Source organism: Perca fluviatilis, chromosome 14 (assembly GCF_010015445.1).
Source record: "Perca fluviatilis chromosome 14, GENO_Pfluv_1.0, whole genome shotgun sequence".
Taxonomy (NCBI): domain Eukaryota; kingdom Metazoa; phylum Chordata; class Actinopteri; order Perciformes; family Percidae; genus Perca; species Perca fluviatilis.
Window position 1 is genome coordinate 9,883,203 of NC_053125.1, and position 21,933 is coordinate 9,905,135.

Here is a 21,933-nt window from a genome sequence, read left to right on the forward strand (position 1 = left end):
GAGGAAAGACAAGGTTTAATGGAGAAGGCCCCGTCTGTTTTATTGGTTTAACCTTTATTTATCCTCTTTTGTCCCTTCGAAGATTTAAGAACTGTTTTTACAAGCCTGACCTTGCCAAAAAAGCACTATTACATTATTGCGGGTCCATTTCAAATTATGTGAAGTTTTAATTAAGAATAAAGTCCTTTTTTTTCTTCTTTTATTTTAAAATATAACAAGGTGAAAGGGGTAGTTTGTTAGTCTTTAGTGATTTGTGCGCACGCCATAAACCTTTGATAGCTTGCATTTGGCTCAGCTCTCGTACAGAAAGAGGAGAGTTGGTAATTTCAGGTTTGTTATTTTTGGAGTGTGATTAGGAAATGTATGATGAATGGAAGATTAGAGCAGAGGGACAGATTTACAGCACTTGGAGCATGCTGCTTTAAACGGATTACTGATAAAGTAATCGAAGAAGTTTTGGCGGCAGCACTCGGGAAGAAAAAGGTTGCTCAGCCCACAAATATGACACCGAGTGACAAATTAGTCACAGTTTATTTAGGGCTGGTGCGTTATATGAGATGCTAACATGATTCTGCCTGTTTGCTGGGATTTGTGCTACCTTTTTTCTATCACAGAGTACTTCTGTGGAACTGATATTTTTGGTTAAGTACCCCTCATTGAAGACATTGACGTTGAAGTGCACTCTTTTTGCTCCCCGACTGTCGAGAGTACATCACACTTATATCAATCCTTGCAGCACCAAATCAGTTCTTGTTATGTGAGATTTTGACAGTCAGTTTGTGAGGGGAAAATGTCTCCCATCTGCCATGTTTTGGCAGCTTTATTTTTTATTTTGAACTAGGCCTTTAAAAGAACTGCTAGCAGTCCTTGGAGGTAAGAGTAGTGGGCTTGTGATCCTACGGGAGCTGTGTGTGTGTGTGTGTGTGTGTGTGTGTGTGTGTGTGTGTGTGTGTGTGTGTGTGTGTGTGTGTGTGTGTGTGTGTGTGTGTGTGTGTGTGTGTGTGTGTGTGTGAGAGAGAGTGAATGGCACGTTTAAATTATGAATTCGCCTTAGCTGTAGAACCTCATACTTGACCCTGTTAAAAGTTTCACTCAGGTGGCAAACTCTCTTTCTCTCCTCTGCATCTCTGTCTTCGTCTCTATTTTTTGTCATTCTGCATGTCTGTCACTCTGTCTCCAGCTCTCTCTTTCTCTCTGCACGGCACACTCATTTAGTTCTTCTCTGTCCTCTTTCGGTTCCCCGCTGTAACTCGATGACAGCATGAAAAATCGAGCAGTGAAGAGATGCATGCATTCCTATTGCTATCCTATTGCAAATTTCACATGCAAAAGAGTAAAAAAGATGAAATTAGAACATGAAAGTTTTGCTATAGGTTTTCCAGATCAGCACATTATGTTTATGTTGAACCATCAAAACATGGTGGAAGAGAATATTAGGTTTAAACACCCTAAAATACTAAATAACATGCTCTGGTCAAGTGCTTTTTAATATTTTTGACAAACAAAACAGAATCTGAATGAGATTATGTAGAAATAGATAAAAACATCAAGTGCCCTTGGGCAAGACAGTGAGTATTTTTCATCAAAATTAAAGCACATTAGAGCAGACCCGGTGCCAGACACAAATTCACAAATGGGCATGCCATTGTTTTTTGGGGAGGGCACGAATTAAATAAATCTCATCATGTAACATCTTAATTATCTTCCAACAAAGCATTAAATGAATTCATACAGGTCTACACATATAACAGATTTGATTTGGTATTGAAAGTCATGGACAACTAGCCTACCACTGCACAGAACCGGCTTATACAGAAAATAAAAAGAGGAGCGTTGGTATAATGTTATACCACTGGTATAACATTAAGCTCCGTTACCTCCCAAGTGAAGTTTGAATTCGTACACATCTAATGGTATTAACATAACACATTTCGTATTGATAAAGCATGGACAACTATTGCGCACAACCACCACAGGCATAGGCCTATACAGCTTATAAAAAGAGGGATAATTGCATTAGCTTAAATCATGGACAGTATTGCGATACAAACTAAAAACAGGGAGAATAAAGTAGGCCTTGGCAATCATTAAGCATCTTAATCACGAGTATTAACGTTACATTTTTATTACATTTTGGGTGATTTTGAGGCTGTTTTACTGTCTCTCAGCCTCGGATCTAACATGGGGCTACAGGGAGCCAGCAGAAAATACAAGCTCCCCGTTAGTAGAAACGGCAGGCAGAGTGAAATCTTCTCAGAAGGCTGTCCTTCCACTCCTCCCTGAATTGAACTTAATTTAAATTGGCCTTTCGTCGATGAAGCATGCTGAGACGACGATCTTTAAGAATGTTACAGTGTCGGCTAGCAGCACCGATGTGGTGGCTAATGCTAGCTTCGGCAGTGACAACCTCTTGTTCTTCAGAACTAACGTTACACCCTGTACTTTCGACGTCTTTGTCACTTTCTTCCACCAACCTTGGTGGTCGTTGATTAACATTAATGAAACGCCGTATATATCCATGGCCTAATTCCCTTCGGATCTTTAGTTTACATTAAGCTACCTATTCTCAACCAAATTCCCGATAGCTGCCAGACATGCAGCACAATTTCCGTTTTAACCGCATCAGTTTTGACAAACCAATCAAATCCATTTACAATTATTTTAATAAAATTAAGAACAAACGCCCTTTTATTTTGATTCATGATTTATGTATATTCAAAACGATATTTTGTTTTTATTATGGTAGCCTATGGATAAAATTTTTGTATGAAACAAAAGGTGGGATTGGTGACAAGCTCATCAGTCATCAGACTCTAAAACCCGCCCATATTGCCGGGACTGCATTAGAGAAGCATCATATTGTCATTCATGCATTTAGCAGATGCTTTTTTGTCCTTTATGGAGACTCACACTTTGATTGGACACATGGATCAAACCTGTAACCTTATCTTTTAATGGTCAGTCCCTCCTTGAATTGATTGTGTTGCTTATTGTCAAGTTGGTTCAGAGTTTTTAAACAAGCACATACCCAGAGAATATTGTAGGAATGTTGTGCAGAACTTAAGTACAATTTACAGTTATAGTTGCAACACAGGTTTCTGTTACACACTTGTCTTTTATCTACCTTGACAGACTCTGTGTTGTGTTCTTTACTTTGGCGGTGTTAGAATGATCTTATCAGGTTAATAAAGCTCGTTGAACTTGAAAGCTGAGGTGACAGAAAGAGACAGACAGATATGTTTCAGCTGTCAGATGAAATAAAGTCTGCACCAAACAGACAAGAATGCAAACAAACCATGAGAGAAACCTTGTCCTAATGAGCACACTCACACACACACATCCACACACACAAGTTTTTCTAGTCCCGCATGCACAAGACAGCCGTGGATGATTTCACTTAAGCAAGACCAGGAGATTAGATGTTAAAATGCACATTTTGGGGAGGAGGCGCAGACAGACAGGAACACATGCGCTCACATGCATCAACCCCCAAGATGCGCTCATGACGTGCAAATAGGATTTAAGCCACGCACAGAAACACCCTTCAAAACTAAAGGCATATGCAGAGTGCAAATACACCTACATTTCTGAAAAGCAGAGACAAGCATGAGCATGCATGTGTGCGAGCGCACACACACACACACACACACACACACACACACACACACAGATGATAAAAAACAGACTGCCATACTAAGCACATAGCTTCTAGCAGGCTGCTTTAATCACAGAGGAGCTAAACAAACACAACTGTCATCACTCTCTTTCTCTCACTGTTGCACACGTATAGAAATGTACACTGACACACACATTCAGTATACATACACACACACACAAACAGTATATAATTGCCCTATTCTTTCTGCTGCCCATCATCTTACCCTTCATATCTCACCCTTCTTATTTCCACCTTCCCTCTCCTATCTCTCCCTGGAGCAGTACGCAGGCACAGATGTCGAGATGTATTATTTCGGCTGGCTGGCTCCTGTGTGTGTGTGTGTGTGTGTGTGTGTGTGTGTGTGTGTGTGTGTGTGTGTGTGTGTGTGTGTGTGTGTGTGTGTGTATGTGCGCGCGTGTGTATGTGCGCGCGTGTGTATGTGTGTGTGTTTCTCATGCTTTCCTCTTTAGAAAACAAGAATAATAGGGGAAGGGGGGCAGAGGACAGGGGGCTGTACTGGTAAAGATTAGTCAAACATTTCTGTCTTACAACATATATGCTCATAGGCTAAACCATACATTACAAAAAAGCAGCACACACACAAATGCACAACTCTGTATTCAATTATTACAGTCATGGTTCAAGGACATTTAGGCAAGTACACACACACACACACTGGCCCATTGAATTGAATCTGTGTTGATCCATTAGAAGGACCTCCGTGCTCGTCAGGATTGTGTCTTGGCTGCTGCATTTAAACACTAAAACTGAGCCAGGTTTAAAGTGCTTCTGTGTGTGTGTGTGTGTGTGTGTGTGTGTGTGTGTGTGTGTGTGTGTGTGTGTGTGTGTGTGTGTGTGTGTGTGTGTGTGTGTGTGTGTGTGTGTGTGTGTGTGTGTGTGTACACAGTGTCTACAATCTATGACATAGCCACTGGTTAAAGAAGGGCATGCAATGAAAGAAGGAAAGTTAAGGGAGAAAGAGAAGAGCGACTGTTTTCCATGTCTCCAGTGTTTCTTGATATGTGAGTTTGGGCCCTTAAATGAATGGTGGTGGCCGTGGCCCCTGCCATCAAAAGAACTGGTAATTGTAAAGTGAGAGTTATAGAATGATAATAGTAGTGTTAACGTGTGTTGAGCTTTGCAAAGATCTTCTTTATACCAACAGAAGTAAGTAACACAAATTATGTTTTTGTTGTATTGGTAATTTGGGGGAATTGATTCTTTACAAGCTACACAACAGAGACTGTGCCCTTTGCCATCAGTATACACGATTTAGCTCGCCCACCCAAAATCAAACAAGGGTTGATTGTGTATCTGCCACTAGATTAAGACCTAACATTTTTCCAGTCTTTGAGTGCAATCTATTTTCCTATACCTGGCCAGCCAACAGCAGAGTGCAGCCAAGAGTTTTAGTAGCCAGGCTTAATGATGTATAATGCAGATTAGATACAGACTTAAGTAAGGTTTTCCTTAATGGCAAATCCAATTGTTTCAAAGGTCTTTCCTATAGGTCCATTCACGCGTAGCAGTGGGCAGGGCTTTAACACTTTATCACCATTGAGAGTGCGACAGGAATACATTTGTGTGTGTGTGTGTGTGTGTGTGTGTGTGTGTGTGTGTGTGTGTGTGTGTGTGTGTGTGTTGCAATAGAGGATGAGAGACCCAGGTATGCATGTTTATTAGACGGTGGACCTCAAAGCTGCACTCAGGCTCATTAAAATGTTTGATTGTGATGCCGTTTATGCACACGTTCTTCCTCGAGCGCATCATTTATCACACACACACGCAAACAATCACGCACACGTTCCAGCGGCTGGAGGTTTTTGTCCTTTCTGAGCTCTCATGGAGTTCATTAAAAGCCTTAATTAGACTGACAGTTATGTGTAATTACAGTCTTTAAGATGTACAGCTCCTCTGCAGGCCCACTCCTTCACTGCCTCCTTTCAAAAAGTCATTGTCTGAAGGGGGGTGTGTGTGTGTGTGTGTGTGTGTGTGTGTGTGTGTGTGTGTGTGTGTGTGTGTGTGTGTGTGTGTGTGTGTGTGTGTGTGTGTGTGTGTGTGTGTGTGTGTGTGTGTGTGTGTGTGTGTGTGTGTGTGTGTGTGTGTGTGTGTGTGTGTGTGTGTTTTTAGGAGACCTAACCTCCAGTAAGTTCTGGGATCTTTGACATTTGCCGTTAATATCACCCAGAAAGGAGTGACAGTCATCTCAAGGGCATTTTCTCCAACAGCTCCTGCCTCCCATGGACTCTGTCTTTTCCCATCTTTCTCTCACATTTTCACCCTCACTCGTCGTCCTCCTCCTCCTCCTCCTCCTCCTCCTCCTCCTTCACACCCTTCTGCTTCCCTTCTTCTTAATTTAGAAACCCCTCCCCTCTCCCCGCCGCCATCTTCCCACTTGCTTTCGCTTTCTTTCTCTCCTGCTACATGTCACAGATCGCTGTCACGTTCCTCCCTTCAGACCGTTGACCCACTTCCCTCTTTTTTCTTTTCTTTTTTGCATCGTTCCTAGCTTCTTGTTTCACCAGACGTTTGTCCTTCAGTCGAGCAACTTCTCTCCCCTCCCTGTTTCCCAATTTCAATTTCACCAAAAAGAAGCATAACCCAGATATCAAACCCAAAAAGCAAGAAATAGGCCCGGCGTTATTCGACCGCCTGTCCTTCAGAGAGGTTTTATATAATCTCACAATTATTGGCCTGTGATGTTTCAACATAATGGTGCTTTTTCTTTATATTTTGTGTGTGATTGATGTTATTATAAATGGAGATGACCAAGTGTTGAATGGACATAATGCCGTTCAAAGTGTTTTGTAAGGCATAACATTTCAAGAGATTTGTTTTGATTTGAAAAGGAATAGATAGATACAAAATATCAGCCAATAAATGACTCCAAAAATAACCATGAGGGTCAAACTGTATTCTCATCGCTCCTTAAACAGAATCATGCCAATTCTTCAGCAGTATCTCCATTGTCTAAAAGTCACCATCAGCTACAAAGTTGACTCAAAGTCACTTATTTTAAGGGAATCTGACAGCTCAGTGTCCCAGAGGGAAGTTTTCTCTTACGATACATACAGTGTTTCCTGAGTTGTTTTTCTCGTTGAAGGGTTTGAACCCCGTGGCAGAGCGGAACGCATGCGGCGAAGGGTCGCCTCTTCCGCGTCTTCGGCATGTTCGTGGCAAGGTGCCAATGCTGTAATCCTGCAATGACAGACAATGTCACAGTTAGGTTCTGCCTGAGAGGAAGCCACTACAAAGAGGGGGACAGCAGGAAGGCTGGAAACATAAAGGCAGTAATTGAAAGGAGAGGCAGAGGGAAATGTTTGAGAGGAGGGAAAGCTACTGGAGGTGAGAGTGATTGCTGCAACAGACTGCTGCTTTTATTTTCTCCCCTCCTCCCCTGTGATGAAAGTATGACAAAGTGACAGGAGTTAGGTGAAGTTGTCGCCTGTTTTCCTCTTCGCTGCACAGAATTCATGCTTAAATTGAGACAGTAAATCAGGCTAATGTGAGACTGAGGGCTTTTGTTTAGTGATTGAGCACTCACACAGGTGTGTGTGTGTGTGTGTGTGTGTGTGTGTGTGTGTGTGTGTGTGTGTGTGTGTGTGTGTGTGTGTGTGTGTGTGTGTGTGTGTGTGTGCATTCATGGGAGAGTGGAGGGGAAGGTTTTGAGGGCAACTTACTGGCCCAAAAACAAGACAACAGGATGAATGATGGGAGCATTTAATGTAAGAAAGGGAGGGAGAAATCTCTTTAGTACTATTAGTCATGATATCCTGTTTCCTGTGTCGTGTCTCACCCCCTCCCCCTGTTTTGCAACAGGTGTGTGTGTGTGTGTGTGTGTGTGTGTGTGTGTGTGTGTGTGTGTGTGTGTGTGTGTGTGTGTGTGTGTGTGTGTGTGTGTGTGTGTGTGTGTGTGGGTCCACCCTGACGAAACACTTAGCTCCAGTCACCACGAGCCAGGCCCTGAGCTAGGGAGAACGAAGACACCAAGTATGGTGGAAATTCACTGTGACATGGCAAATATACATTCATCAACATCATCATTGTTAATCATAAGACTGTTCTTCAATCTTAATGTCAGGAGACCGCAAGTGTTTCACCGTAATTGGAAAAAGAAAGAGGAGTAGGAGGGGAACGAGGGAAGTGAGTGATGGACTTCACTGGTTTAACCCAGATCCAGGCAGCCGCGGGAGGAGTGGACAACCGGAGGTGTTTCGTTTTTATTCTGGGAGCGACTTGGGAATAAAAGAGGCTGGGAAAAAGAAGAAAAAAAAACATGAGAAAAGAGCAGGAGAGACAGCGAGAGGGAACGACGAGGCTGGATCTGACCCATTTCTCCAGGCCTCCAATCTAGTGGCTGATATAATGCAGAACGGCTACCCACAAGCACACACAAACCCTAAGACGGACACATGCCACCAGACAAGGACACATGCACACATGAGGGTCTGCAGGCAGCCAGATTCCTCGCGATAGCTTCAAGTGTTACTTCTCATTCTGTGCGATTTCAGCAGATCACCTCAGCCGGCACTGGAAAATCTCAGATTCAGACATTCAAACGCGACCGTGAACTCTCAGGGCCGCTCAGCCTTCTCTTTTCTGCCCCGCCAGTGTTGGGCTGCGTTACGTTGCACCGAGCCGCATCTAAAAAGGCTCTGCATGCCTTTTTAAAAGCCTTTAGAAGAAGAAGAAAAAAAAGCAGTGCTGTAGAAGTCACTCAGGGATGCACCGATAACTATTCATTAAGTATTGATAAGTAGTCATTGAAGTATTCATTCAATATGCATGGTGGTCCACTCCGAGGTGCACTTGACAGGGATTGCAGGGATAGCAGTTACTGGCAGGTTTGTGAAAGTTAACACATAGATACTCACCACATACACACACACACACACACACACACACACACACTCGGAAAGAATCTCATGCAAGCCCCCGAACACACACAAACACACAGACCGACACACAGAATGCCCTCGCTGCCCCAGGAAGGAAACATTGACCCAGTTGTAAGGAACATTGGTCTTGACTGTCCTACATGGCTAGCACTTTACTGTCGTTACACAAGGCTCATCCAGCCAGTCACTAGGCCTCTTTTTAATGGCTCCCTCTTTTACTTTTGCTTTTTTTTTTTTCTCCCTCGCTTTGTGCCGGCCTTTCTTTTGGTCCATTATGTATGTCTATGCTCTGGCGATCACATTTATCCGCCGAGGATTATTTTCGGAATCAGGCAGTCAGACTTTTTATGTTTGCTCGTCCACGATTTGTTTCTCGTCTTTTAATTAACGTGAGAATGAATGGGAAGAAATCTGCCTCTGTGTTTTTATGCCTACTGATGACTTCCAACACTCTTAGTCCTCCTTTTTCGTAACTCTGAGCGGTAGGAGGGGGGGGGGGCTGCTGTGCTGTGGCCCAGTTTGTTGTGTGTGTGTGTGTGTGTGTGTGTGTGTGTGTGTGTGTGTGTGTGTGTGTGTGTGTGTGTGTGTGTGTGTGTGTGTGTGTGTGTGTGTGTGTGTGTGTTTTGGTGCTGGAGGTTAATACAATGTGATTCTGAGTCGCCCACCCTCCAAGCACACGGGCATGGGAAGGAGAGACAGAGGGAGGGAGGGGTAGAGTAGAGAGAGAGAGAGAGAGAGAGAGAGAGAGAGGGTGAATAGAAAGGCGGCGGGGGGGGATGATTGTAATAGAACAGGATGGATGGAAAGCGAATAACTGCTGAGAATTAAAATGTCATCGGGCACAGAGGAGAGATGAACTGCACGCAAGCAAAGACACTGAGATCATTTTCCCCTGTGGATTGTGAGTGTGCTAGCTCCGCTATGGCAGGTCCAGGGTTTTGAGGTAATGGTGTCCACTGTGGAGGCATGTGTGAAATTGGGGGCTTGCGTGAGATTCTTTCTGTGTGTGTGTGTGTGTGTGTGTGTGTGTGTGTGTGTGTGTGTGTGTGTGTGTGTGTGTGTGTGTGCGTGTGTGTGTGTGTGTGTGTGTGTGTGTGTGTGTGTGTGTGTGTGTGTGTGTGTGTGTGTGTGTGTGTGTGTGTGTGTGTGTGTTTTGGTCCGCGTGTGACACATCATGTGACTTCAACCTGTGACCATGACTTGGCTCCCAATGTTGACATGTCCAGGTCCCATCGCCTCTGCTTCTCTCTCACACAAACTTGGGCAAGAAACAAGGCTAAAAATTGCACACATCACATTATTAAGTTTATTTTTATTCAAGGTTATAGTATACAAGTATAAATGTCATACTTAAATCACATTATTACAGACTACAAATGAAGAGTTCCCATCAGGAATCAGCCAGTTTGGTTGCCAGAAGAAATGAGAAGTGTGGCTTTAATTTGATTTGTCACTTTTGGTGGTAAAATAATTAGATTTATCTGAATCTCTCAGTATTGTATGGGTCAGATTAAATGTTTTCTTGTGTGATTAAAAAGTCCAGTTTTTCAAACGGTAACCATAGTCCAAAGTATCCTTAAGTTTGTGCTCTTTCCACTCAAAGCACAACACACTGCAGCATATATTGGTATAAGAGGAAAGAAGTGGATGCTGTTTTTATTGAACAAGCCAATGTTTCAACGATTTTTATCAGCACAAATCTCCTCCCGTTCTCGCATTACCTCGTGTGACAAACGCACACATACAGTGCCTTGCGAAAGTATTCGGCCCCCTTGAACTTTTTGACCTTTTGCCACATTTCAGGCCTCAAACATAAAGATATAAAACTGTAATTTTTTGTGAAGAATCAACAACAAGTGGGACACAATCATGAAGTGGAACGAAATTTATTGGATATTTCAAACCTTTTAAACAAATAAAAAACTGAAATATTGGGCGTGCAAAATTATTCAGCCCCCTTAAGTTAATACTTTGTAGCGCCACCTTTTGTTGTGATTACAGCTGTAAGTCGCTTGGGGTATGTCTCTATCAGTTTTGCACATCGACAGACTGACATTTTTGCCCATTCCTCCTTGCAAAACAGCTCGAGCTCAGTGAGGTTGGATGGAGAGCGTTTGTGAACAGCAGTTTTCAGTTCTTTCCACAGATTCTCGATTGGATTCAGGTCTGGACTTTGACTTGGTCATTCTAACACCTGGATATGTTTATTTGTGAACCATTCCATTGTAGATTTTGCTTTATGTTTTGGATCATTGTCTTGTTGGAAGACAAATCTCCGTCCCAGTCTCAGGTCTTTTGCAGACTCCATCAGGTTTTCTTCCAGAATGGTCCTGTATTTGGCTCCATCCATCTTCCCATCAATTTTAACCATCTTCCCTGTCCCTGCTGAAGAAAAGCAGGCCCAAACCATGATGCTGCCACCACCATGTTTGACAGTGGGGATGGTGTGTTCAGGGTGATGAGCTGTGTTGCTTTTACGCCAAACATAACGTTTTGCATTGTTGCCAAAAAGTTCGACTTTGGTTTCATCTGACCACAGCACCTTCTTCCACATGTTTGGTGTGTCTCCCAGGTGGCTTTTGGCAAACTTTGAACGACACTTTTTATGGATATCTTTAAGAAATGGCTTTCTTCTTGCCACTCTTCCATAAAGGCCAGATTTGTGCAGTATACGACTGATTGTTGTCCTATGGACAGAGTCTCCCGCCTCAGCTGTAGATCTCTGCAGTTCATCCAGAGTGATCATGGGCCTCTTGGCTGCATCTCTGATCAGTCTTCTCATTGTATGAGCTGAAAGTTTAGAGGGAGGCGGGTCTTCATAGATTTGTAGTGGTCTGATACTCCTTCCATTTCAATATTATCGCTTGCACAGTGCTCCTTGGGATGTTTAAAGCTTGGGAAATCTTTTTGTATCCAAATCCGGCTTTAAACTTCTCCACAACAGTATCTCGGACCTGCCTGGTGTGTTCCTTGTTCTTCATGATGCTCTCTGCGCTTTACACGGACCTCTGAGACTATCACAGAGCAGGTGCATTTATACGGAGACTTGATTACACACAGCTGGATTCTATTTATCATCATTAGTCATTTAGGTCAACATTGGATCATTCAGAGATCCTCACTGAATTTCTGGGAGAGTTTGCTGCACTGAAAGTAAAGGGGCTGAATAATTTTGCACGCCCACTTTTTCAGTTTTTTATTTGTTAAAAAAGTTTGAAATAGCCAATGAATTTCGTTCCACTTCATAATTGGGACCCACTTGTTGTTGATTCTTCACAAAAAATTACAGTTTTATATCTTTATGTTTGAGGCCTGAAATGTGGCAAAAGGTCGAAACGTTCAAGGGGGCCGAATACTTTCGCAAGGCACTGTACATGCCATCATGACATCGCGCAACAGAGGCGCCAAACATGCAGACGTCTTTTTTTTGTGCTGTCCTTGTTTGTAGCCGCTCCCATTTGTGGATCAAGTGCTGCCACAACACAGTCAACAGTGGGCCTTTGTCTGCAACAATAGAACAAGAAACCTGCACGCTTTGCAGAAAGAAAAGTTTGGAAAACCTCATGCCATGTTGGAAGTAATGTAGTGTGCTGTGTATTTGGAGGTGGAATGTGAAAATAATACTCGGCCGGTGTGTTTTTTTCGAGGGGGAGCTAAAATAAGGCCTGTTCTGTTTCAGTACACAACTTAATGCCTTTTCCCCTCCTCGCCGCCGCCGCCGCCGCGAGGTAATGGCTTGTGATAGCTTCGTTAATGCGTCATAGCCAGGTTATAAAAGCACCATAGGAGATTTATGAAGACATTTTAGTTACAGGAAATTTCGATGCCGAAATCCAGGTTTCTTTTTTTGGGGGGGGAGAATGAATCCTTAAGCTTTGCCGAGAGAGAGAGAGAGAGAGAGAGAGAGAGAGAGAGAGAGAGAGAGAGAGAGAGAGAGGATCAGGTTATATGCTCTTCATCATCAAGATGACACACATGGAGCACATAGAGCCTCTGGAGAGTGAGGACTACAAATTTAAACAGGAAAGCAACTGTAAATCCCACCCACACGCACACACACACACACACACACACACACACACACACACACACACACACACACACACACACACACACACACACACACACACACACAAGTGACAAACTTAGTTTCGTGGTTGTTTTTGGAGAATGTGGTCCAAAAGCCAAACAAGTGGAACTAAACGGGGGATTTTAAAAGCTGCTGTGAAGCAACACATTGGTTTTAGGTTGATTTGCACAGATGGGAACACTTTGCGCACACACATTGACACAAACGCACACAGAGACGTACACACTCAAACCACTCCAGCCTTAGCATGCACCACTGTACCCGGGGCAAAACAAAAACACCCACTTCCGTTTGGGTCTTTCAGGTTTCATTTGCATTCGTGATTATTGCGTTCGTTAGCCTGACACACTCGTGGCGCGGCTAACACGCCATCACACACCAGAGGCTAGCGGGGGTGCTGCTGTGCTCGTGGAACGTGAGACAGCACAGCAGGAGCAAGCGAGCTTTGTTCCTCCCTGGCCCTTATTTGCTTGTTTCTTCACTCAGTTTGGTGTTTATTCTGCTCTTTTATCAGTTTTGCTCCCTTTTAATCTAGCTGTCATCAGAAACGATGTCCCCACTTCACGCTCGAGGCATGTGTGTGTAATTAGAGTGTGTGTGTGTGTGTGTTTGGTGTGTGTGTGTGTGTGTGTGTGTGTGTGTGTGTGTGTGTGGGTACAGTAGCGAGCTTGGACTGTTGCAATAGCTCGGCCACACATATGGTATTTAAACACAACAGCAGTAGAGCTCCACCGTAATCTCTCTTAACATGAAAAACCTGCAGCTTCATTACTTTTCAAGTATCATTAATCTGCCTGGGGCCCCTAGTTCTAACTTTTTCTTAGACTACCATTATTTTGGAAATCCCAAACCAGATATACTGACTGATACATTGACTTGATGTGCGCACCCCTACCTCTAAAACCTACGCCCTTGGGCACATGGACCTTCAACAACACAGGACCTGACGATTAAGTGACAATGACCCAGTTATAGCCACTTATCTTTTCATTTGATTCTGTCATTTATTGTGGATATTCTCAAAGTATTTTTAACATTTGGGGCCCCTGCGGTTGCGGGGTAGCTGCCCACTTTGACTGGTTGATAATAGGGCCTTGGAGCAGTGCCCCAGAAATCCTTGTTTTCACTTTCTAAAACAACATATTGCACCAAAACCTGGAAAGTATACATGATGTCCCTCTGCAAAAAAACACATTTTAAACAGAAATACTTGAAATCAGGCAATAAAACAGCACTTCTTGTGACTTTTTAGCAAAGTGAAATGTGAGTCGTGTCCCAAAGTAGAAAGAAGGATGTGATGGAAATACCAAAATCAACATGTACACAAAGTGTTTTGCTGCGGGAGGCCGGCTGTCACTCATCATGTGTAGAATATATAACCAGGGCTGCAAAACACACAACAGGAGGGGGAGGGATAGAGCGGGATGGCAAACATTAAGGCCTGTGCTGCTTCTTCATGCAAATTAAGTCGTTTTGCATAGTCCACTGCAGCGGCTGACAGTCAATATAGAGCTGAACGCATGTCCAACAGTAGTTTAAAGTCCCTGAATGAATGAAAGATGTGAGATATGATTCCAGTTAGGGCGCCACGATATGAGGATAACGATATTACTTGTGATGAGTAAACAGATATTAAAGTGTACTCAGTCCTGCCTTTCTGCTGCTTTCAGTATTCTGCTAAAATACAACAAATTGCTTGTTGAATTTAAAACAAATGAAAGGAAATCATTTCCAACAGTCTTTTATTGAACAAATTGAACATTGAATTGAATATAATAGGCACCACACAAAAAAGAAATGACAGTTACATTTTAAAGTGCAGTTTTCTACTGATATTTTCTTTCAAACAACACAAAAAAATCTTTGTGTCTTTCGTGATATGCCCCAGCCTTTCAAAAAAAACTGATATATTGTGCAGCTCCAATTCCAGGGGAGTCGTCTTCCAGGAGGATGGAGGCAGAGAAGAGGTTTGGCCCGGCACTGACCTTGGTAATAACAAGAGTGACCCGGAGAAAGACTGCCATCCAATCTGTGATCTTTTCTATGGACTTACTTACTTACTGGGTACACAGCCCTCCCCCGGCCGGCCTGGCTGCCTGCCTCCTTGTGTGCAGAGCCTCGGCGCTGTGCAGTCTGATTGAGGTTGACTGCGGTATTATTTCATTAATTAAGTTTTTCCACTTCCCTCCGTCTTCTCATCTTCATCCATTGTCTCACTACGATGATCCCTTCCCCCCCTCTTCTCTTTCTCTCTCTCGCTCTTTCTCCAGGGGAAAAAAGGCAGTCCTTTCTCATTCATGTTTCTATGTTTGTTTATGATTTTCTTTGATTTGTTGTATCTCTTCTCTCTCTCATTTCCATTTCCATTTCAGCATTATCGTGGGGACATTTCCGATCCAAGGACAAAGCAGCTATGATCTCTTTGTTCACTTTGTTCCTGTGAAATAGAGATTTACAGAAATAGTGGCACCTGTAACACGGCTAATGGATTTGAGAGGATTTGTCGTGATACAGTTCACTGTTTTAACAAAAATTGCCCCCTGGGATATTTGTGACCTGTTGATTATGATGTTAAAAAAATAACTTGCATTTGCAAAATCACATGTATGGAGGCTCTCCTGGTTCAATTTGGCTCCCTCTTCTTTGTATCCATTACTGCTCCACTCTCCCATAATGGAGACATTAGAGTCTTTTACCTCTCTGCCATCTATCATGTCATTTAAACTCTTTCCTTACTTTCTGTTTTTAACTCTTCTACTTTCTCTCTGTTCTACCACTTCCTCCACTCTTTCTGTGAGTCTTATCTTCTTCCCTTCCTCCTCCCTGTGTCCACTGGGGTCATCTCCAAAGTCTCCTGTCCCCATCATATCACCAACAGCTTGTCACAGGCAATCAGTCTCCCTGCCTCGCTTCCCTGCACGGCCTCATCCTCCTTTCCTCGCCCTCGTCTTCCTCACCTCCCTCGTCTCCCGTCACCTTCTTGTCCTCCTGCGTTTGTCAGGAGTTATTACTCTCAGAAATCTCTCTCTCAGACCAGTTGAGGGTATTTAGTCCACCCTCCACCCATTCCTCCGATCAGAGCTGCTACATTCTCGTCCCATCTTCATCACATTCTGCACTGTCCTGGCATGCGTTGGCAGGATTTCTTGCTTTAAGAGAAGTAAGATAGATGATACATTTTAAATCATTCATTTAATCATTTTGACATTTTGTTTTCATGCACTATGCCTCTGGATGAAATTATGCAATTACAGATGTTTAGTAAAATACATGCGATTTAGTGAATTTGCTCACAATTAGTTTGTTAAATTGAAATACATATTTTTATCCACTTATAATGGAGATAGTCCCACAGAGATATAGATAAATTTTTTTTATGTTAGATTCAGTCATTGTCAAAATGTACATGGAAATCTTCAAAAAGGTGTAGATGCAAAAAAAAAAAATCTAATTACATAAATAAGCCCTGACTAAACTAGAGCTGTATCCTGTTGTTCTGACACACAACTTATTTCCATTTATTTGATTAAATAAAATGTTCCTCCTACATTAGTGCAACAGGATATACTACACAGGTCTTAGACAGACACAAATAGCCTACTACTGTATGATTCAAAATGCTTTGGTAAACTTGAGGAACGTGCAAACTTTTTCACAGTGCTTTATTTAAACCTTCATCCATTTTGCCTCCTGGCTTTTCCACCAGACTGTGGTTCGCCATGACCCCCGCCTGCTTCTCTCCTCCTCCTGCTTTCACACTCTGCCTCCTGCACAGAGAGAGGGAGAGCGAGCGGCGGAGGTGTTAGAAGTAAAGCTGCCTCTTTTTCACACCCCTCTCTCTCTCTCTCTCTTCTCTCTCTCTCTCTCTCTCTCTCTCTCTCTCTCTCTCTCTCTCTCTCCCGAGCCATCCGCCATCCCTCCGTCTCTGCCACACTTCAGACAGGCTAATCTGTAGCCTGAAGCAAAGTGGTGAAGGGATGGGGGGGGGTAATTATTTTTTATATTTCTTTAAGGAGACAAGGTGAGGGTTAGCCCCAGGGGGCCTTAACAGGGAAAATAAGAATAGGCGGCTGGTGTGTGCAGGGGTGTTGTGCGGTTTGGTGGAAGGAAGGATGTGTTGCTGTCTTTTTTACGAGCCACTGTAGCTATACATCAACGTTCATTGTGATCCCAAAGGCTGTGTGATGATTACAACATTTGTGTACAAATGAGGGACTGCAGCTGCAGAGGTGTGATTCTCATCTCTTCACTCCTCGCCTCCTCTTTCTGACCTCCTTTCTTTTGTCTGTCTCTGGATCTTCATATCTCTATCCCTGCACTTTTACGGTTTGAGCCCTCCATTCTGTGTGTTCCTTCCTCCTCCTCCTCCTCCTCCTCCTCCTCCTCCTCTGGCCGCTGTGACCCGCAGACCAGTGATCTTTAATGCACTCGCTGACATGCTTTATGTAAGAAGAAGTGTTGGAGTGTTACAGCGATTCATGCGCACACACCCGGTTGCCTGTGCACTTACCGTAGTCAGCACTGCTTGACCTCCTCTGGCTTCCTTCCTAGCTTCACTTGTTTGATTCCAGTTCAGTTTAGAAGGAGGCTGATTCAAATGTGACCCTGTATCTCTACTGGTCTGATTAAATTGTTGCATTTTTTTTTTTCCTTCAGTGTAAAAAGAGCTTTTAAAGCTTAACAATGGATATTAAGTCCCTCATTGCCTGTATCAACACATCAGTCCCTCAGTTTTAAATGGAAACAAATTCTCTGTAATTTGCTTAATTAAAAGCAGTGATAGTAATGGGGTATTAAACATTGGAGCTCTCATTCAACACAGTCTGTACTCTAACCAATCAGGTCCAGTTTCTCTCTACACACAGTGTTTAGTGTCTCAGGGGCTCCATTTTATGTTATATGCGCCCTTGATTGGATTAACATCCATTTTTTTTCCATCAGCATGTCTAGATTACCCCCCTCTCCTGCTATTTTTCCAGCCCGAGCAGCAATTGCAGTAGACTGAAAGCAGTTGAGTCCATGCAGCGTGGTGGGGGTGTTAATGAATTCCAGTGGACTGCTAAAGGAAGATTATTGAATGGAAGGAATGTATTTCAGATGCATCTGAAATGGATGACTGATATGAATAGAAGTTTTTTTTTTTTTTTTTTTTTTTTTTTTTTTTTTTTTTTTTTTTTTTTTTTTTTTTTTTTTTTTTTTTTTTTTTTTTTTTTTTTTTTTTTTTTTTTTTTTTTTTTTTTTTTTTTTTTTTTTTTTTTTTTTTTTTTTTTTTTTTTTTTTTTTTTTTTTTTTTTTTTTTTTTTTTTTTTTTTTTTTTTTTTTTTTTTTTTTTTTTTTTTTTTTTTTTGTGTGTGTGTTTGTATATATGTACCACCCTCTGCTACTTGGCTAAATGTGTAATTTTGTGTTTCCATCCCTCTAGCTACGTCAGATGGGACGCGTCAAGGCCTGGATAGCATGAGAGGCGGAGTGTGTGCCACGCAAGGCATGAAGGTGGTCCTGAAAGTGGGGCAGAGTAAGTCTTCTCAACTCTCGTCCTACATTACTTTCTCACACACACACACACACACACACACACACACACACACACACACACACACACACACAGGAGCTCTCCTATAAGTACAACTGCTGGGCTCCACCACACATGGACTCTTCTTTACACACTTACTCATAACACACATTGTTATTCATGCATCGCACACAATCGCTCACTTAACACACAGTATATCTACAGCCATTGGCTCCAATCCACCGCATCTCACACCATCTCCCATCTGCACATTCCTTGCCTTGCCTTGCCTTGCCTTGCCTTGCCTTGACATGCAGCATCTTCCACTTTTAGACCATCCCTCTTATCTTCCTCTTTCCTACACACATATACCTAACAATATACGCACACACACACACACAAGCATACATCACTTCTTCGTGCGTGTGTGTTCTCTCTGAGCATATTAGGGCTCGTTAAGTGGTGAGAACAGAAGAGAAGTGTGGGATCAGTCAGCTCTAATGAGCCCTGTTGACTCCCTTCTCACTCTGCCTTTTAACTACTGACTCATGCAGGACACACACACACATTGAAACTCGCATATCACTGTGCGGGATATATATTACAGGTATCAACATCAGCTCACACCCGCGAGGGAATGAGCACATACATGGGGCGCAGACATACAAACTGGGGTGTTCACACGTACACACACAGAACACACACACACACACACATCCCCCCCCATCGCTGACCTGCCAGTGAAAGCACGATAACAAAATGACTTTCAGTGTTAAAGCACACAGTCAGTGATTTTTTAATGACTCATAGCTGCACACACTTCTAATTTGTTTGGGAAATATTCCCAGGTAATGACCCTCACATGCAGGCTTTTTAGAAAAGCAGCAGAAAAAGGCCCATTTAAGCATTTTCACTGACCTGCACATTCCGACACATAATTGGCACCTGTCCTTCACACGATCACCTCACACACACACACACACACACACACACACACACACTCGCCTATTTGGATTCCTTTAGCCTATCCTGTGTTATCAGGCCTTTTGTATTGTAAGGTGCGCTTCAGCAAAGAGCCAAGTGGCGATGCTGTGGCTCTATATCAGCCAATAAGATCAGCATCGTCAGCCGGTTGTCCCGTGGCTTTTTCACCACATGGGCAATGGAAATGCTACTTTCCTGCCACTTTTACACAACTCTGTGACGCACATCTTTTTATTTGTCATCTTTTTTCACCCTTTCTCTCTGTCCCTGTTTCATCTTTATTTCTTACGCTTCCTCTTTTTTCATTTCTTTCACTTTGTCTTCATTACTTCCCACTTTTCCCCCCATGTTTCCTCTCAACTCTTTATCCCTCTCTGTTATTTTCACTCTTCTCTGTCTTTCTGTCTTATCTGCTATGTGGCTGAAAGGTCACGTCTGTGTTGTTTGTCATCTAAATAAGCGACGTGCCGCCTCATGGTGATCTCTGATGAGATAGGCCGCTCTGCTTTGCTCCAAGGAACACACACACACACACACACCCACACATACATACATTGACCTGTCTGTTCTTATTTATTCTTTATCTATCTAGCTTGCTCTCTGTCTCTGACACACAGTTTCACAGTCTCACACAGTCTTGCATGCACATGCACGCACGCACGCACGCACGCACGCACACACACACACACACACACACACACATTCAGCCTGAACCTCCCTCCACTAGCCCCTGCTGACCACACAGCAGTTTCTATTGATCCAGACAGCCCCGCCCCCTAACTTCTGTTAGGTTGACTGTCATGAGGGAGCCGCCAGCCAATAGCCTTACACTTCTCTAAATGTCAGTATGTATAGGTTGATGGCTGTGCACGCACACACACATTCCCCAGTTTGTGCTTGGGCGTTATGAAGTGTGTGTTTTTGTGTTTGCTGCACAGTTTCATCCAAAAGCTCCCCATTGTCATATCCATTTTTCTCTCCCCTGCTGCTGCAATGACCAATAACAGATTTTTTTTTTTAAATGTTGCATAAACTGCAGAGCTGTACAGTCATATGCCAATATAAAAACTATATTCTTTCAGCCTACTGCTGGCTACAGATGGCTCAGAAGTGAACACAATTAGTATTTTCTGAACCATCTCTTTCAGCAGTGAGGAGTAGCACTTATACAATAGCTGCGTGTGTGCGTGCATCATGGTTTGCATGTGTCGCATAAACGCGCTTTAATGCCATCACCATTACTGAGGGCTTGCTAGACAGATGGCCTGATTTAGCGACTACAGATTACAAGCCGTTATGGCCTCGTGTATATTCACTCTGGCCAAAACAACAAACGGCCTCTCTTTAGTTTCCCATTCAAACAAATGGAAAAGTGCTCATACACGACACATTGAAGCCCAATCAATATGTGCTCTCCTAGAATGACAATGGAAGGGAGGGAAGCCTTTATTAAAGCTCCTCTGTCGCTATTTCTCCTTCTGGCTGGCTCTTTCCCTGCTAACGTCACTTCTTGGTTCCAATTCCGAGAGCCTTGGCTGTTGTACAAGATAGTCTCTGACTCTGCTTCATATTTCACATTTATTTTTCCTCCACAGGCCCATATGGGCTGCCTCCGAAGAAGGATCTGCCAGCGGGACGCACCACCAGCAGAAACCCAGGTAAGCAGGAGACAAAATGAAGATAATCCCCAGCGGATCCATCCACATAATGGATGGAGGGAATACGCAAAAGACTGGTAGATAAAAAAGAAAAGCAGCGGGGAGAGGGAGGAGGCGACAGATGGAGAATGTGCAGTGGTGACATCTGTGGATCTCTCTGTTTAATTCCATATCATTCTCTCTCTCTCTCTCTCCCCCGCTCTCTTTCCCTCTCCTCCTGGTCTCTGCGCCCGGCCCTCCGAGCTAAGTGCTGCAGGCGGGGAATGGATGGCTAATAGCTACCTTGGGAGAAGGACAAGAAAAAAAGGAGGGAGGAAGAGAAGAGGGAGAGAGGGCTAGACTGGCGGCGACATTTCAGAGAGTTATTATTGCCATTCGTTTGGGTGGCCTGGATTCTGTAGTTCCGTCAAGAGCGAGAGAAAGAAAGAAATGAGAATTACGGAAAGATGAGGGAAGAGAGAAGAGACGGGAGTGATGGAGCAGAGTGGGGAGAAGTAGGAGGCACATGAGGAGGAAAAAGAAAAGAATAATTGAAAAGCAAAGAGGAGAAGGGAATAGAACAAGGGGATGGAAATGGAGAGAGGCCAGACACATGCTCTACCTCTAAGTCATTCAGTGGAGGAGAACGAACATGTTGTGTTCATATTTCTCCCTCGTTTTGTTGTTGTGTACTATACCGAATGTGTGAATCAGGGCGTTCACACTTTGTCCATACCTCACATAGGTGAGAACTGTATGTGTGAAGTCATCAACAATAGAGTGCGTGGTGTTTTTACTAGAATGAGACAAACAACACTGGACACACTACAGGACTGATTTACATCACACACATAATGAGGGGTTTTACACATTTTTGACGCTAACACAAGAACATATTAGCACACACTTATCTGAAATCGTTGTTTTGACTCCTGACACAACCGTTATGCCAGAATTTATAATCCTCATGTGAATCATCTCCGCTAATAACTGGAATACTGCTGGTTATTCACAGTCATTTTCTTTCATCTGATCCTCTCAAGGGATTTAACAAATACATTATTGTGATATGGACAGATAATGCATAGCATCTCATTTTTTCTCTGTTTGGAAATCATAGAAAAGAGGTGCACCTTAAAACGTTAGATCTGGTC

General features: G+C 43.2%; 1 protein-coding gene across 1 annotated transcript in view; it reads left to right on the plus strand.

The window, feature by feature from the left end:
• The window catches only part of efnb3b (ephrin-B3b), an 81,336-nt gene that overhangs the window by 55,035 nt on the left and 4,368 nt on the right, over window positions 1-21,933 (plus strand). The window contains exons 3-4 of the mRNA XM_039822858.1: window positions 18,069-18,161; window positions 20,738-20,800. Of these exons, the coding sequence (XP_039678792.1) occupies window positions 18,069-18,161; window positions 20,738-20,800 (156 nt within the window). The remainder of the gene's footprint in view (window positions 1-18,068; window positions 18,162-20,737; window positions 20,801-21,933) is intronic.